Source organism: Petromyzon marinus, chromosome 13 (assembly GCF_048934315.1).
Source record: "Petromyzon marinus isolate PM22_M1 ecotype Great Lakes invasive population chromosome 13, UKy_Petmar_22M1.pri1.0, whole genome shotgun sequence".
Taxonomy (NCBI): domain Eukaryota; kingdom Metazoa; phylum Chordata; class Hyperoartia; order Petromyzontiformes; family Petromyzontidae; genus Petromyzon; species Petromyzon marinus.
This window is the reverse complement of record NC_133679.1, coordinates 12,320,946-12,338,228: the sequence shown is the minus strand read 5'-3', so window position 1 is coordinate 12,338,228 and position 17,283 is coordinate 12,320,946. Positions and strand designations below refer to the sequence as shown.

The window sequence follows — 17,283 nt, the reverse complement described above, 5'->3', positions numbered from 1 at the left end:
GTTGCTGCCATGCCGGTGTCTCCAGTGATTTGTTTGATCCAAAGATCACGGGGTGGGGCGACCATGGAAGTGGCCCCATTCTTTAGAGGGTCGCATTCCACTTCGAACGTCGACCGCCAACTGAAGTGCGCAATTTGCTGGAGAGTGCGCATCAAGACAGGCGACGTTTCCAAAGTGACGGCCATCACCTTCGTACTAAGCTCTCAATCGCTTGTAGACCGGTCGTAGATGCAATGGTGAAATTCCACATGAAGATGTCAAGAAGCTGTCTTTGACATCGCATGTGGAAGGACTGCAGCTGATCCAAATCAGAATTGAAGCAATGTCCAGGCCTCTGCACCACACAACGAAGCTGACGAGACAGCATAGGTAGACCCTCAAGTTCGTGCTCAGACTTAATCATTTCTGAGACAAAATCTGGTTCAAACTGTCACTCCGCCTGAGGCTAAGCCGATTCGGCGTGTGACATCAGGTCTACATCATTCATCAGGGCTCTGTACAGAACCCAGGAACACCAATTTCTCCACTTCTTCGACAGTGTTGTATTTGATCATACAGGGTACTTTTTTAGAACTGAAACTCAAGTTGTAACTTCTGTTTTTTGCCATGAACCATTTTTGTTCACATTTTTATGTAAATTTTGGAGGCCTGGTGTGAATGTTTTAGGCTTTTAAACAAACTGAGCTGCATCATCAGTGTAACTGAGGTCAGTAAAGTGGTGCCGGCCAATCCTGACTCCAAGGTAGTGGGTCATGTTGCCAAAGACCTAGTCAATCATCCAACAGAAGAGCGCCGATACAAAGACAATTGACGTTCTCCAGATGTGGTTTGGAGTTGTGGTGAAAGTCCGGACCCGACACGGACCATTGTGCATGTCCCTGCATTTAAATCTTTCACAATGCCCAGCAGGATGCCAGGGATCCAAATCCCTCAAGGCAGATCAGAGAGCAGGTTGATCCACAGAGTCAAAAGCCATCTTCAAATCAATGTAAATTAAACTATATAAAATTTTACCACTAAGCTATATAGCTCTTTTTCAGAAGCAACCTGGCCAAAAGTTACGGCTCAAAGAAGTGGCTTATCAAGTGGTAATTTATAGCAGCCAAATACTATGAATGCATGTTTCTAAATGTGGAGGGGAAAACCCGGAGGAGCCGGAGAAAAATCCACACGAGCGCGGGGAGAACATGTAAACTCCAAATATACACCAGGCATCAGGGTCGGGATCGAACCCACAACCTCCTGTACACCAGGCGAGGTAGTTAACGTCACGGTGCGGTTCTGCAAGCAGGCTTAGTGCAAGCACAGCATCCATCTTGATTTCTGTAGGTGACAATGTTTTGTCAGGAGTGGTTGCATCCTGCCTAGAAGTACGCGTGCAAAAAACGTGTGTTATTGACGAATATGTTGCGGTGTTTTCGTTATTTGTGCTTGAGCACCACTGCCAAATGAGTATCATCAAATAATTTCCTTAATATAATCACCGCTTAGTTTTTTATTGGTCTGGAAGGTCAATAGGGCAGTCTTGCAGATTCAAAGCACAAACCTCTGAACCATGTCAGTTTAACACGTAGGCTTTTGCGACCAATATCCATAAGAGGTTTTTTGGATTAGATCGCGTAAATCGTTTAATGTGTCGTTAAACCCGCCACCACCCGACACAGCCAACTAGTAAATGTTGTCACGTGAACAGAACATGCCAATTCGTCACGAGTACAGCACACCGGTGTGTTGGAGAGCCAAACCACAACATTTACAATCTGAATAGGACTACGATAATAAAATCAAAGATTTACACGAGACCCAACCAACACCTTGGAACGTAAAACGGCAATCATTGGCAAGTCATCAATTCCCAGGGAAGCGCAATACCTGGTCAAACCAAGGGCATAAAAACCACCAAGACTTAATGGGCTACCAAAAATTCACAAACCTGATGTCCCATTAAGACCCATAGTAGAATAGGCTGTGCCACGTACAAATTAGCGCAATACGTGAGGACACAAATACAGTCCTACATCGGTAGGACCTCTTCATTCATCAAAAACTCTGAACATCTCGTAAATATTATTAAAGATATTAAGCTTAACCCTAATGATATTCTCACAAGCTTTGATGTAACTTCGCTGTTCACGAGGGTTCCGGTCAACGAGTCAATTAAATTACTCGACACTGGTACCGAACATAGGTTTAGGCAAAGATATCTTAAGTCTAGCTGAACACTGTCTAAATAACACCTATTTCTTGTGGAAAGGTAACTTTTATAAACAAAAGGAAGGAGCAGCAATGGGCTCTCCTTTGTCTCCTGTGATTGCGAATTTGTACATGTGTAATGAGATGACTTCCGAGACTTGTAGAGAGGGTTTCTTATTTATTTCTCGATACTTTAAGGACACGGTCACGGAATAACATAAGCACTAAGTTACTTCTAGCTGAGCCACCCATACAGCCACATCGCGTCGTACGCGACATTGCTGACTGACTATATAGCGACGACAACGATAAAGACTGTAAAGCTGCCTGGCTATGCAGCGACGAAGACGAAGAGATGGCAGCGATGACAGCAACGACAGCCAGGACCCGAACCCCCACGACAGCCTCGAACCACGATTTGCCTCTCCCTTATATCCCTCTAGCATGGCCAAGCCCCGCCCCTGGCCACGCCCCACTTCTGGAACTCTCTCACTGTTTCTAGGAGCTTCTAGATCGATCCCCTCCTTGACCCATAGCCGCGTTACGTCACATCAAAATGCGCAACTTTTAATTAATATAGACAACACGTTCTACTTAATTAAATAGACTTTTTGGTAAATGTTTATCCTACAACAGAGTGCAGTGGCACATTAAATACCCACTACAATGACAATAGTTTAAAGCGATTTGAAGCATGTTTTATATTTGGGGGGGGGGGGGGGGGCAGAGCTTTGTGACGTCATATTTGAGGGGGGTCTTACTTTTTGTGACGCCGTGTGACGAGGGGGGAGTGGGGTCAACAATCGTCCAAAATCGTGTGACATCATTTATGTACGGCCCCATAATTGTCGTGGGGTTTCTCATGGAACTGTTTTCCTCCCACGTGACATAAACAAAACGAGAGCTCAATAAGGAATTATCCGAACATCGCAAGGAGGACCCTGATGACAATGAGTGTTGACACTCGTTTAAGACTTGGAGCAGGGCGTGGTGACGCAGGCCGCAGCCGATGATTCAGCGCACGGGGCTGGTGGGTCATGAATAGGTTTGCGGCAATCACAAGCCTGCTTCTGACAGGTGGCCAGGAGATGGCAGTAGAGCAAGTGAGTTCCCGATCTGTTCTGAGGAGCGGACCTGAAAGTGCCATCCCCATTGTATGGTGGAGGGTGTTCTCCGGGTACTCCACAGTGCCAAAACAACAATCAACATTTAATTGGTCAAACATCCAAATGCAGCAGCCTACAGGAAAGCGGTCTTAAACATCGATATAGCTTTTTTTTTAAGAAATAAATCATAATTAAGATTGCGTGTAGAAAATCCTTTGCTTTGCAGCGGACAGCTGACATTGACATACACAAATACTCTTCTCACAATCCTGTACTCGGATTTATTTTTTTACGAAATAAATTGCCAATATAATATGTATTGTGAAGTAAACAATTATTTTCTCTCGGATCTAAAGAATATATTGACGAAATCATTACGTTAAGAGGAGCAAAAATTGAAAGGTCTTCAATTAACTGTGTCCGTACTGGATTCTGTAATCGTTACTCCCACCTCTTTGGTACTTGTATTCATTACATCGTCTTCTGAACTTCTTCCGCCGTTTCCACCGAATTCAATGTTTGTATGTTTCACGGAAAATCACGTTTAGCCAGTTATCCAGCTAGTTTTAGTATCATCAGCCACTAACAATCGAGTTGGGGTGAAGAGCAGCCCAGCCAGCAACCAGCCAGGGAAATTCAAGGCGTAGATTGTTGAATAGTAGTATGATTGGTGTGTTAGCAAAACGCTTCAAATACAATAATAATATTTTATGGTGCGACATTACGCGTGTTTTTCTGCTGGCATTCGCAATGGACAGATGCGAGGCTGTAAGACGAATGATGAGCGAAGAGGAGATACAGGAGGATGAAATTGGTAGGAGGAAACAGGGGAAACGAAATAGAGAATAAGTGTAGATAATAGATGGGGGAATGGTGATGAACGAGGAGCGAAGAGAGAGGGAGGAAGGGAGAGAAGGAAAAAGAAAGGAAGAAGATAAGAGGTGGAAGAGGAGGTAATGAAGGAACGAATGAGAGAAGGGGTGAGATGGGAGGCTATGAAGGATTAAGTGACACGGAGAAAACGTGCAAGAGAAAAATAGGTTTAGACTTAAAACTTTCGTGACTGCAGGAATTCATATTCTTGGTTCTTTCTGTAAAGTCACGTAGATAGAAATCTAAAATCCCACGACGTTTCGATGGCAACACAAGCGGCCTACTTTTCTCGCCACTTGAAGAAGACCGCTTGCGTTGCGATCGAAACGTCGTGGGTTTTGTGCTTTAAATTTAGATTTTTGTTTTCTATCTACGTAACTTTACCGATAGAACCAACAAAAAGAAAAATAGGTCATTGGAGAGGTGAGAGGGATGAGTGGAGTACAGAATCGAGGCGGCAGAGGAAGTCGAAGGCGAGGAGTACAGGAGGGGTAAGTTGATATAATAACTGGAATCACTCATGACATCTAGTCCCGTTTAACTGAAGCCAGGTGCCCCTTTTTACGTCCAAGCATCCCCCTTTGTGTAAAGTATCAGTAAACATCTTTAGCAAATCAAATCCTATTTGCTATTGTTTTAAATCAAACCCAGTGCTCACAAAACTTGCAAAATCTCGTGCTCAAAGTTAATGGAATGTTGGATTCGCTCATTCTTCATTCCAAACTACTTCTCCACCCCCCACCAGCTCTCCCCCACCCTGCCCATGATGCGTGGTGGTACAGTCCAAACTCACTCATGGGCTCCTTAAAGTCAAGATTAGGACATCCAAGGAAGGTAGCATGGTATCCTTTTCTACCTCCATGGTGATCTGGCCATGTGGGCAGATGACAAATGTGTCATCCACGTACCTCTTCCACAAGGACGGCGTAGAGTGGATGCCTGGATGGCGTCCATCTCTAAGTTTTTCCATGGAAATATTGGCTACAACCAGAGATAAGGGAGAACCCATTGGGGTGCCTTCAGTTTGTTTGTAGAATGTTACATTCCAGGTTAAGTACAGTGAAGGAAAAAAGTATTTGATCCACTGCTGATTTTGTACGTTTTCCCACTGACAAAGAAATGATCAGTCTATCATTTTAATGGTAGGTTTACTTGAATAGTGAGTGACAGAATAACAACAAAAAATCCAGAAAAACGCATGTCAAAAATGTTATAAATTGATTTGCATGTTTATGAGGGAAACAAGTATTTGACCCCTCTGCAAAACATGACTTAGTACTTGGTGGCAAAACGCTTTTTGGAAATCACAGAGGTCAGAAGTTACTTGTAGTTGGCCACCAGGTTTGCACACATCTCAGGAGGGATTTTGTCCCACTCCTCTTTGCAGATCTTCTCCAAGTCATTAAGGTTTCGAGGCTGACGTTTGGCAACTCGAACCTTCAGCTCCCTCCTCAGATTTTCTATGGGATAAAGGTCTGGAGACTGGCTAGGCCACTCCAGGACCTTAATGTGCTTCTTCTTGAGCCACTCCTTTGTTGCCTTGGTCGTGTGTTTTGGGTCATTGTCATGCTGGAAAACGCATCCACGACCCATTTTCAATGCCCTGGCTGAGGGAAGGTTCTCACCCAAGATTTGACGGTACATGGCCCCGTCCATCGTCGCTTTGATGCGGTGAAGTTGTCCTGTCCCCTTAGCAGAAAAACATCCCCAAAGCATATTATTTCCACCTCCATGTTTGACGGTGGGGATGGTGTTCTTGGGGTCATAGGCAGCATTCCTCCTCCTCCAAACACGGCGAGTTCAGTTAATGCCAAAGAGCTCCGTTTTGGTCTCATCTGACCACAACACTTTCACCCAGTTGTCCTATGAATCATTCAGATGTTCATTGGCAAACTTCAGACGGGCATGTATATGTGCTTTCTTGAGCAGGGGGACCTTGCGGGCGCTGCAGAATTTCAGTCCTTCACGTCGTAGTGTGTTACCAATTTTTTTCTTGGTGACTGGTCCTAGCTGCCTTGAGATCATTGACAAGATCCTCCCGTGTAGTTCTGGGCTGATTGCTCACCGTTCTCATGATCATTACAACTCCACGAGGTAAGATCTTGCATAGAGCCCCAGGCCGTGGGAGATTGACAGTTATTTTGTGTTTATTCCATTTGCGAATAATCGCACCAACTGTTGCCACCTTCTCACCAAGCTGCTTGGCAATGGTCTTGTAGCCCATTCCAGCCTTGTGTAGGTCTACAATCTTGTCCCTGACATCCTTGGAGAGCTCTTTGGTCTTGGCCATGGTGGAGAGTTTGGAATCTGATTGATTGATTGCTTCTGTGGACAGGTGTCTTTTATAAGCTAACAAGCTGAGATTAGGAGCACTCCCTTTAAGAGTGTGCTCCTAATCTCAGCTCGTTACCTGTATAAAAGACACCTGGGAGCCAGAAATATTTCTGATTGAGAGGGGGTCAAATACTTATTTCCCTCATTAAAATGCAAATCAATTTATAACATTTTTGACATGCGTTTTTCTGGATTTTGTTGTTGTTATTCTCTCACTGTTCAAATAAACCTACCATTAAAATTATAGACTGATCATTTATTTGTCATTGGGCAAACGTACAAAATCAGCAGGAGATCAAATATTTGTTTTCCCTCACTGTAAGTAAGTACACTTTTAGCACTGGTAGATTGCGCACTGTGCAGATAATAGCGGCACTACGGTGACGCCGTTGCCTCGCCTCCAACCCCCCACCTCTCTCTCTCACCCCAGCTGCCCCACCCTCTAACCCCCCACCTCTCCCTCCCCCCAGTTCTCCCGTCGCCGGTAAACAAAGTGCGCCCAAATTTAGATTTAAAGCTTTCGTGACTGCAAGGATTAATCTTACTTGGTTCTTTCGGTAAAGTCACGTAGAATGAGAATAAAATAATAATATTAGTTTTTTCGGTAAAGTCACGTTGAAGGGAAACAACAAAATAATAAAATATATAAAAAACAATAAAAATTCTCACGACGTTTCGACCATAACTCAAACGGTCGTCTTCAGGTGTGTTGGTTTGCATAAATTTATTTATAAAAACGTTAGCGCCACGCGCAACGATTTGGCAGTTTATTTAGGACTAGTTCATCTATATTCTGAAAAGAGGAGGGGGGAGACGAAATGTTTTATAATGTATGCTGTCTGAAAGCCACTGTAAGCGTGAACAATCAATTATGAGGCTATCCACATATACAAGCACAGAGACAATTTCAACCGAGAAGATGGATTCTATCTTAGCAATCATTGGAAAGATTTGATAAACCATTTCAGGTCTTAATTGATTGTTCACGCTTACAGTGGCTTTCAGACAGCATACATTATAAAACATTTCGTCTCCCCCTTCCTCTTTTCAGAATATAGATGGACTAGTCCTAAATAAACTGCCAAATCGTTGCGCGTGGCGCTAACGTTTTTAAAAATAAATTTATGCAAACCAACACACCTGAAGACGACCGTTTGAGTTATGGTCGAAACGTCGTGAGAATTTTTTATTGTTTTATATATTTTATTATTTTGTTGTTTCGCTTCAACGTGACTTTACCGAAAAAACTAAGAATATGAATTACTGCAGTCACGAAAGCTTTAAATCAAAATAAAATAATAAAATAAAATAACAATAAAATTCTCACGACGTTTCGGCCACAACACAAGTGGCCTTCATCAGGTGACGGGACAGTCTCGTCCTGATGAAGGCCACTTGTGTTGTGGCCGAAACGTCGTGAGAATTATATTGTTTTTTTTTTATTAATTTATTATTTTATTCTCATTCTACGTGACTTTACCGAAAGAACCAAAGAAGAAAAAGTGCGTCCACTTCAAACAGTCGTTTCATTGTACAAACAATTCGAATAATTTAAAACGTGATATGTGCAATTTCAGTGTGAGTGGTTTATTCAGCAGTGCTTTAGTCAAAGGTAAGTGTTGCATAGTGGATAGTCCTACCATGAAAAAATTAAACGAGTTATGACATGTCACAAGTGTAAAATATTTTGGGGATAGCCCGCACCTCCATATATCCCGCAGGGTCTTGTTTTGTTTGTAAAAAGTGGTATACCCCGCGGGTTATATGCGGGAAAATACGGTAATTTCGAACGATGATATTGCATTTGAAGATGTTTGTTTACACAATGTCATTTATTCGTAAATAAAAAGTCTTCTTAAGGCGTAATACTTATTTTCAGCAGGCTCCTGCATTTGGATGTTTGGACAATAATTTGTTTTGCGCTTCGGAGTACCCGGAGGAAACCCACCAAGAATACGATGAGATAGAACGTTTAAGATTCCGTTACACAAACAGATCGGGAACTTGCTGTACTGCCATCTACTGGCCAACTTTCAGTAGCAGGTTTGTGATAATCTAGATTTGAAGCTTTCGTGACTGCAGGAATCCATACTCTTTGGTTCTTTCGGTAGTCACGTAGTTAGAAATAAAAAGGTTTGTGATAGCCACATATTCGTGATAGCCACATATTGGTGACCTACCAGCCCCGTACGCCAAATCGTTGGCATGTGGCGTTTATCAACCACGCTCTGCTCCAAGTCTAAAACGAGTGTCAACTCATTGTCAGCTGGGCCCTCCCTGGGATGTTGGGATAATTCCTTATTGAGCTCTTTTTTGTTTGTCACGTGGGAGGAAAACAGTTCCTTGGGAAACCTCACGCGAATGATGGGATGCCCCCTGGCCACCAAACTTGGGCGGTACTTTGAGGGTGAGTCTGTACCTGCCCATTGTAAGTGATACAATTATTTAAATAATTTCATCTCAAGATTCTGTACAGAAACAGAGCATGTTTATCTTAGAAGCAGTTGGGCATAGGCAGAGGAAAAATCGAGGGTATTAAGTATGGTATTGAACAGTGGCAGGAAGTCAACAGCACGGATGGCTGGGGGGGGGGGGGTACAAACTGTGGGCAGCAATAAATGAGTTACCTCCCACTGAGCAAAGGTTGACTGGGGTCTTCGAAAAAATCCCTTGGCCCATTTCTTGCGTTAATTAAACTAGCAAACATCACTGACTTTACGTATTATATCGAAGGAACATGCTGCCCTGACCAATCATACAAAAATAATAGATTTTAATTTCTACTTGTTTTGCCAGGTTAAAAAGTCTGCATCAACTACAGGTTAAGGATTATTCAGTTGATAAATTATCTTATGAACATAAATGGGAAAATGTAACACGTTTAAAACGCACTATCAAGCCAGCAGACATTGTGGATGTTTTGCTTGTACGAGACAAGCCAATTCAACGGCATTTCAAATAAACCACCAACTCAATGGGCTTTTAGTCTTTAATTTAAATTTAATAGTTGTTCAATAGGTTGCCTTTGACAGTGCACATCTCGTGTTAATGTTAAATCTTCAAGAAACGTTTGCCTGTACTCCAGTACCAAATAATACATCTCATTAGTGCATGTTGGTATTGACAGTTTGAAAATAGACCCGATCTCTCTGTGCTCCGTACGTTGTCTCTTTGTGTCTCTGTGTTAACTCCCTCTACTTAGGTGTCTGTAAATATATCTGCGGTTCTGTTTCCTCTCTCTCCTAAATTTAGCTCTTCTATACCTGATGATGATTGCTTGCGTTGAAATCGAAACGTCGTATGCTATTATGTAATTTTATTATTATTTCTTATTTCTACGTGACTTTACCGAAAAAAACAAAGAGTTTGAAATTAGTTTGCCTGCAACATTTACTTGTACATAATTACAACTCACTTGATTTAAAAAAAATAACATGCAAGGGTCTATTTCATCACATAACCAAATAACATTATAAGTGCATCAGGCTATGGGACTTCTTGACCAGCATAATTTGTTCAATCTGCCAATGCATGATGCTCATCAGCGGTAAAAAAAAACATTGGGGCAGAATACCCTTTCGCCAAATTTACTGAAATTAAATTAACTTATTTTTTTACAAAATCGACGTTTGCTTATTATCTGATCATACACAACGTACCAAAATAACACACGTTTTGAATTTACACGAGTCAACACAGCCGTCAATACAATGCTCACACACATGCACGACTCTTAGGAATTCGTTACAGCACTGATTGTGGAGATCGGCACTCGCATGAGTTACAGTACAGCCACTCTTCTCATGCCTATCAATGTGCCTGTATCAACGCCTATTTTCTATCCAGTGTCAACCTCATAATTGAGGGTCAACGCTCATGACAGATGCTTTCCTCGTTTTGTGATCTTCAGCATCTCTCACAGAGAGTCCTGTTCTGTTATTGTGAATGTTGTTACAACTTTTGCGGCTCAGAAAAAGCAACAGTTAAAATTTCAAGCATGTTTTGATAGAATAGTCCACATAACACAGTGAGATGCGAGCATACAAGAACATCCAGGAAGCAGAGGTACGTCGACGTGTGAACACCACAAAACGATCGTTACTTGTATAGGGGTGAACGGACTGTCTAACACAAGGATAATTAGTGGACCCAGCAAGAGCTCAATAACACACGATACACCACTGCACCCCCGTTCCATTCCTAAAAACGATCAAATCAACGGTCATATAACTTGAGATTGTAATTTATAGCAAACATTGTTTTTGCCTTTTATTTTTTACATTCCATTTGCCAAAATGTTAGTCTTTTCATTTGCATTACAATTTTAACTTACAATTTTAAATCGCAAGTAATCCCATTGTATGATTCATTGCGTATATGGTGTTAACATTTTTATCGATGTATCGATGAGTTGTTACAGTACTTGGATAATTAAGAGTAATAGTTGATTGCCATTAGGGATACAAGAGTTTTCAATCACATAAAACACCCAGCATTTCAACAGCATAACTGAGCACTGTCTTTCACCACACACCGTTAATACAATAATGCTGTTTTTGCAACGCCACCTCAGAGGTGTTCAATGGATAGGCTGCTGTGACATTCAAGGTTAACTGATCCACCGTGTATGCATCTTGCAGTCACAAGTTCAACCGCAATGAAGCTTGCAGAGCTGAATGGAGTTCAAAATAACTCACAAACACCTTGTGAAAGACCCAACGCAAAGAACCCTGGGGTTTGATCTTACACGAAGTTCATGGTCCACTCTAAACCGCATCCGCAAAAACCATAGCAGATGCAGATACCCGATGCACAAATGAAAAATTAAAAACTCTCCAGCGTGTGACTGGTCGTCCAGAACAGACCATACAACATATAACAACAAAGTAATGCCCGATCGACAAATACCAAGGAGACATCACAGCGATACACTCGATAATCCTGATGCGGTAATCTGGCTTCACCACCTTAATGTCAAATTGTAGTTGTTGCTCTGAATCTACATCAGCGACATGAAAGCAGGGTCACAATTCAAGTTTAACCCATCGAAATAAAAATGGAGCACTACAGTCTCACAAAATGTACCATTTTTAATAAGTTTCAAGCAGCGATCTTATTTAGTAAAATTGTTACAAGTTACCCGACTGAAATATACAGCTTTTAAAAATAATATCAATAATAAGTGTCACCAAACTGCACTGCACTTTGGACCCACAATATTAATACCATGTTCCATCAATCGGCAATGAAAGCGCAAATCAATTTAATAAAACACATTAAGTTTTTATAAATTAAAAATTATTTACACCCATTTTCCTTCCCGCTCTGTTGTCGATGTTGGTGTCAAATCATGTCCGTCTTCTGTTACCGCCAGTGGTTGCCCAGCAGAACCATTAACCTTTGATTACTTATGCAGTCACATCAGTGCTTTAACAAATTCAAGAGTCGGTGAAGACAAAGGACATCATTGCCACTCACATACGGTAAAGTCCACTTCCTACCGATCCAAAGATTTCCGCAAAATACATTTCGCTTTGCGATTCATAACTATTTAGCAGATTCACGGGCAATAAAAACAAAACCTTTTGCAGAACAGATGGATGCTTGTCTGCAAACCTAGCCTCAATTGCACCAACGGCCACGTAGCTTTCACTTGCGAGAGCCGCCAATGTCTCCTAGAAGCCCACACGAGCTGCTGGAAATCGAACGAAAGCGCCGAGCCGACGGATACCATCGCTACCAATGCCGCGTGTGGACCAGCTCAGTCCTCAGGCTAAGGCGCTTCAGAGTCTCGTATCCCAGGACGACAAGCATTGACGTGGGCGCAGAGGACGCGATGCGCGCCGACAGGCCCTTGGTGAAGCCCCACATGCCCTCCTGTGCCCACAACTGCCGCAATGCTTCCAAGATGGAAGAACGGCCCTCCACCTGCAAAGCCGGTAGCACACAAAGTATAAGCAACGCACGGTGTGCGTGTAACAACACATTGTTTCTGACTGCAACTTAAGTTTTTGGTGGCTGGGTGGCTTAGGACGTTAATAATGGCTGTGAGGCAATAAGCCAGCGCCAGAGAATTTGAATTTAGGTGTTGACCACCTGTGATTTAACTGGGCTCGCAAATATGGTGAGATTATTTTGTAGCATCATTCACGAAACATGTAAAAAATGTATACGATTCATGTGACGAGAACACTATTTTAAGAGCGTATAAAATCTATGCCGGAGCGTGGAAAAATACCCTGACTGAAAGTTACTTTTTAAGTGCAATACAAAACGGAATTCCATCCGGGCTCACCTGCAAACGAGTCCGAATAACGTCCATGGGGTTTGTCAGCACGGAGGCTGTGACGGACGCCATGGGACCAGCAACTGCTTGGAGGACCAGGTGAGGACAGTTGCTGGGGGCCATACTAGAGAGCTGCTCTGCACAGCAACGTGGGAAGTGGTTTAAGTTGGGACAGCAAAACTGAAATCGACTGGTCAAACCAAGTTTCACAAGCATACTCCAAGACACTGCAATGCAACGATGTAGACAATCATCTTTTTAAAAGTATCAGGTGTACAGCACCAACTCACCGGCATATAAGTGGTAGAAGGGCCACCAGACGGCGCTGCTGGGGATGTAGGTGAGCAGTGAGGCCAGGTAGCCCCTGTAGAACCCTCGCATGCCGTCCACCTGCCGAATCTGCCTCACAATGTCCCTGGCTTGCCCGAAGGACGGGCGCCCCCGTTTGCCCTCCGTCGGATTGGTGCCCACCTGGGCCGCGTGGGCGTTCAGACCCCGCTTGGGATGGTCCTGCACTTTGAAGCGGCCGCCACCCTCCCCGGCCTGGCCCTGCATCATGAGGTGCTGTGACACGACATCGATGGGCACCGTGATGCTCTGCGCCACCAGTGAAGCCACCCCGCCACCTGCCACTGACCTGAAGGGAATACCGGCGGTGAGGCTGGTGTGCCAACGGAAGCGTGCATCTATAATCGAGCATTTGAAAGTAGTGCTGTTGGATTGCCTATGACTAGATCATCCAGAATACGCCCGATTTCGTCAGATCTTGGATGATAAACAAGATTCAGCCTGGATCCTGTTTGGAGGAAAGACTACTGTGCACAATATAGATGCAAACAAATGCTGCACGGCCATATAATGGGCAGCAGAGGGCAGTACAGAAAAATGATTTTGGTACTCTCATATGCTCTGTATATGCTCACCACATTCACCAACCTACAGTGACCAGCGTGGTGACACATGGTCAAATAATCCCCACGACTCACACAGCAAAGGGAGATTCTTATCCAACAGTGCATTGACAAGAGGACTCTAAATTATCGTGAAAAGTACAAGGACGGAATCATCAGGTGTGTGAGACTCCCAACTGTGCTAGAAATGTATAAATCTTACTTAAGGTATAGGAAATAAAGAAAAGCTTCCCACAGGGGCTGCGTACTTCAATGTGTTGTCAGCTCCCAGCCTGCTGGCTTGGTCTCGCACGAGTTCATAGGTCGTGATGTAGAACTGTCCTGACACCAGAGTTAATGCGTTGACAGCGAAGCCCCGATAGAGACCCAGCACTCCCTCCCTCTGCAGGATCTTGATGAAGGCGTCTGCCGTACCGCGGTACTGACTCCTGCCTCGCTGCACCTGAACAACATATTCATATCCAATTACGAGTTGACACAATACATTTACAGGTGTTTACAGATTACCATCCATTCGCAATCACCAAAAATGTATATGTTGTAACATTCACATCCTATTCACATTCAATAATGGGTTCACACACCAGACATTCACATTCATTCACACGTCATTCATGGGCTTCCATGTTCATATACCTGACATCTACAAAACTGTTCGCATGTGCTCACACACCAGACGCTCACATGATACACAACACATTCACACTGCTCATATGCAACCGTATGGCCACACACCACATTAACTCACAAATCATTCTCGGCTCACATGCCGCCACAGTCAGTTTCCAGACGACCATGCATCATCACGTTTTCGCAAGTGTTCAAATGTCACCACTCATTCACACATCAGATGTTCACACGTGTTGACATGCCACCATGTGTTCATCATCTTAACAGACACGCCCACATTGCTACCACAGTGGTAACATAAAAATACCAAATGAAACAAAATAATACTTGAATACAGGGTGTCCATAAAATCCAAATATATTTTATTGAAATCAAAGCAATTCAGGGTAAATTACACAATGATATAATCAGAGGTATATGTATTAATAACTGTTAAGCATTAGATTCTACATGAGCATTCTCAATATTTCTGCACAGCCCAAATCCGTCAGCTGCATTACAGCATCTGTGGAGTTATTTTTGTAACTGCTACAATCTAGTAAATCTTGCATATCTGTAACTCTCGTTTGATACACCTCTGACTTGATGAGGCCCCATACAAAGACATCCCAAGGTGTTAAATCCGGAGACGGAGCCGTTTGGGGCGTTGTTGCCGCTGCGTCCAATCCAGAAATGTGGAAAACGTTCGTTAATGTGCTCCCGAATCATGTTTGTATAATGACAAGGAGCCCCATCTTATGAAAAGTCTTATTACCATCACACGTTCTTGTATATACACATTCATATGGTCTTGAAAAAAAACCCCATTTATATACCGTGAGTTCAATAAAATAGATAGAGACTTTTTGGACACCCTGTATAATACACATGACTGATATTGCTGAATTGGCATGCTGCTGGACACTAAAAGGGACCCTACCTGCAGCCTCGTGCGGATGAGCGTGAAGGGGTAGACCGTGGCCCGCACGCTCAGCATCATGAACACGCCCAGGGAGTAGAACTTGCGCTTGTCCAGGTCCGCCCACTCGATCACGCGAATGTTCCTTTTCTCCTGCATTGTTCCACCCTTGCAGCGTGCGGTGCTAACAGGAGGTCCTGCGGTCTTCCACTGTCAAATCTTCAAGCCTGCAACGACCACTGAAATGGGTAAAAAAAAAACAACGTTATGACTATAAACATACGAACACCATGGACGAATAAAATAGGAAGTATTCAACTTGAGGCATATGTGGCAGACCGATTTGAGGTCTGTATCGTCATCGATTGTCGACCCACTGCTGGATGAAGATCTCCCCAGACCATCGCCATTCCTCATGGTCCTGTGATCACCATTTTACTCCTGAACATAAACACATCCTATTCTTGGGTGCATGCACCCTTTTAACATGCCATCACCAGTCTTATCCATCGGACATAATCTCTAAGAGTGATGCATCGTACCCAAGGCGACTACTTACTTTTCTCAACAGTCAATGATGCCTCTAATTTGCATATGTTCTCCAATCAATGTTTCCGTCTCTCGGTATGGGCTGTACGGCTGTATACAGAGGAGGCTAGGATGGGACAAGCTTGAATCACAGCATCATACTTGTTGGGTCTTTTCACACGAGCAAAACTTACGTCGCTTTAAGTATGTCGAATCGATTTAAGGAAGATCCAAGTGCCAAGTGAAAAGGTTACGGGGTCAACAGGCGAAAAATGTTGGGGTTTTTTTTATACCCTCGGGAAACTAAAAGCTGCTTTTCGTGTCGACGTCAAGTCCGGGTTTATTGTGTCTAACCAGGGGAACATTCAAGAGACCAGGACAAACTCAATTGCAAGTTACCTCGGTCACCAAAATGACAGAATTAAAACAACAACAAAAAAACTTTCATTCTGAATCACGAGGAATTGAAAATGGAGCATATCAAAGGTGAATCAATGTTAAATCAAACTTCACTTTGGAGACGAGTTAGTTCGACACAAACTTCACACCTGGCCAGGCCATGCGTGGTGAGGATTAGAAACTGGCGTTCAATACATGAAATGACAACCACTGATCACTTAGATGTGGCACGTGTTTGTGTCAACCGAGGAGTTATAATGGACTTCAGTCAACTCTTGGCCGGAATTTTAACGTGGGCTGAATAAGTTGGTTCATCTACCAAGCAGAGACACCAACGTCCACTGCTGTGAGCACTGGTCACTAATACTGAAATAGTCCTGAAGACTAAACCGGTCCACATTCGTGCATCTGTAAAACAACTCAAACATAGCATCAATGACAGCAGCGACCGTTGCGTGGCCGCTAAAGTGCATTGCTGCCCGTACAGCAACCATCAGTTCGATACCATTAGCAACGCCCTGGCTGAGGAAGAACCAGCAGCACCTTTCGTCCGGCTTCGGCTGAGCCACGAGGGTCCCCGTGTCTCTCTCTCTCTCTCTCTTCCCCGGGAGACTCGGCGCGGTGTAAGACCCCCCCTTCCCCACCTCCCCGCCGCCTTCGCGCGAGGTTAAGAGGTGGAGCAGCGGCAGCAACCGGTGCCGAAGTCGCTAAACGCCGATCCCACGACGTTGCCGCTGCCGCCATTTACCGGGAGGCAGAAGGCCCTCCTGTTCAGCTGATCGGTGACGTCACCGCTGCGTCGGGTTGTACCGGATGACGTCATTCGGCGTTATCTTTGCGGCGACGTCACGACCACGGGAGCGTCGGGGGAGAAGAGTGGGATGATCGTCGACGTCATTGCCGCGCGTGCGTAAATCGATCGCTTACGGCAAGACGAGAGGGACACAGACAGACCGCGTTTCGTAAAGCTTTTAAAGATTGTGAAAAGTGTTGTGTCTTGGTTTAATTAGTTTTGAGGTTCTAACTTGATTTGAAGCTTTCGTGACTGCAGGAATTACTCTTTGGTTATTTCGGTAAAGTCACGTAAGAAAGAAAATAAATTAAATAATAGAATACGCCGTTTCG

The 17,283-nt window shown here is 43.7% G+C and overlaps 1 protein-coding gene across 4 annotated transcripts; it reads right to left on the bottom strand.

Annotated features, from left to right (window-relative positions):
• Positions 1–8,077: 8,077 nt before the first annotated feature.
• LOC116942037 (solute carrier family 25 member 44-like) lies at positions 8,078–17,041 on the bottom strand. 4 transcript variants are annotated; one of them, XM_032953572.2, is made up of 6 exons: positions 16,664–17,037; positions 15,253–15,470; positions 13,952–14,145; positions 13,083–13,429; positions 12,802–12,929; positions 8,078–12,434 (listed from the first exon to the last, which is right to left on the bottom strand). In XM_032953572.2, the coding sequence occupies exons 2-6, from the start codon at positions 15,388–15,390 to the stop codon at positions 12,243–12,245; spliced, it is 999 nt and encodes a 332-aa protein (XP_032809463.1). In that variant the 5' UTR covers positions 15,391–15,470; positions 16,664–17,037; the 3' UTR covers positions 8,078–12,242. The 4 variants fall into 4 exon arrangements, with proteins under 4 accessions (XP_032809463.1, XP_032809464.1, XP_032809462.1 ...); XM_032953573.2 differs by having other exon boundaries at positions 16,907–17,037; XM_032953571.2 differs by having other exon boundaries at positions 16,702–17,036.
• Between the last annotated feature and the right edge of the window lie 242 nt (positions 17,042–17,283).

What these genes read in the sequence shown, in the direction of transcription:
- LOC116942037 (XM_032953572.2), bottom strand. Translation starts at nt 15,390, where the DNA reads ATGCAGGAGAAAAGGAACATTCGCGTGATCGAGTGGGCGGACCTGGAC. An exon ending in TCATCCGCACGAGGCTGCAG is followed by an intron (nt 14,146 to 15,252) that starts GTAGGGTCCCTT and finishes TATGTTGTTCAG; the next exon opens with GTGCAGCGAGGCAGGAGTCA. An exon ending in CTTCTACCACTTATATGCCG is followed by an intron (nt 12,930 to 13,082) that starts GTGAGTTGGTGC and finishes GTTGCTGTGCAG; the next exon opens with AGCAGCTCTCTAGTATGGCC.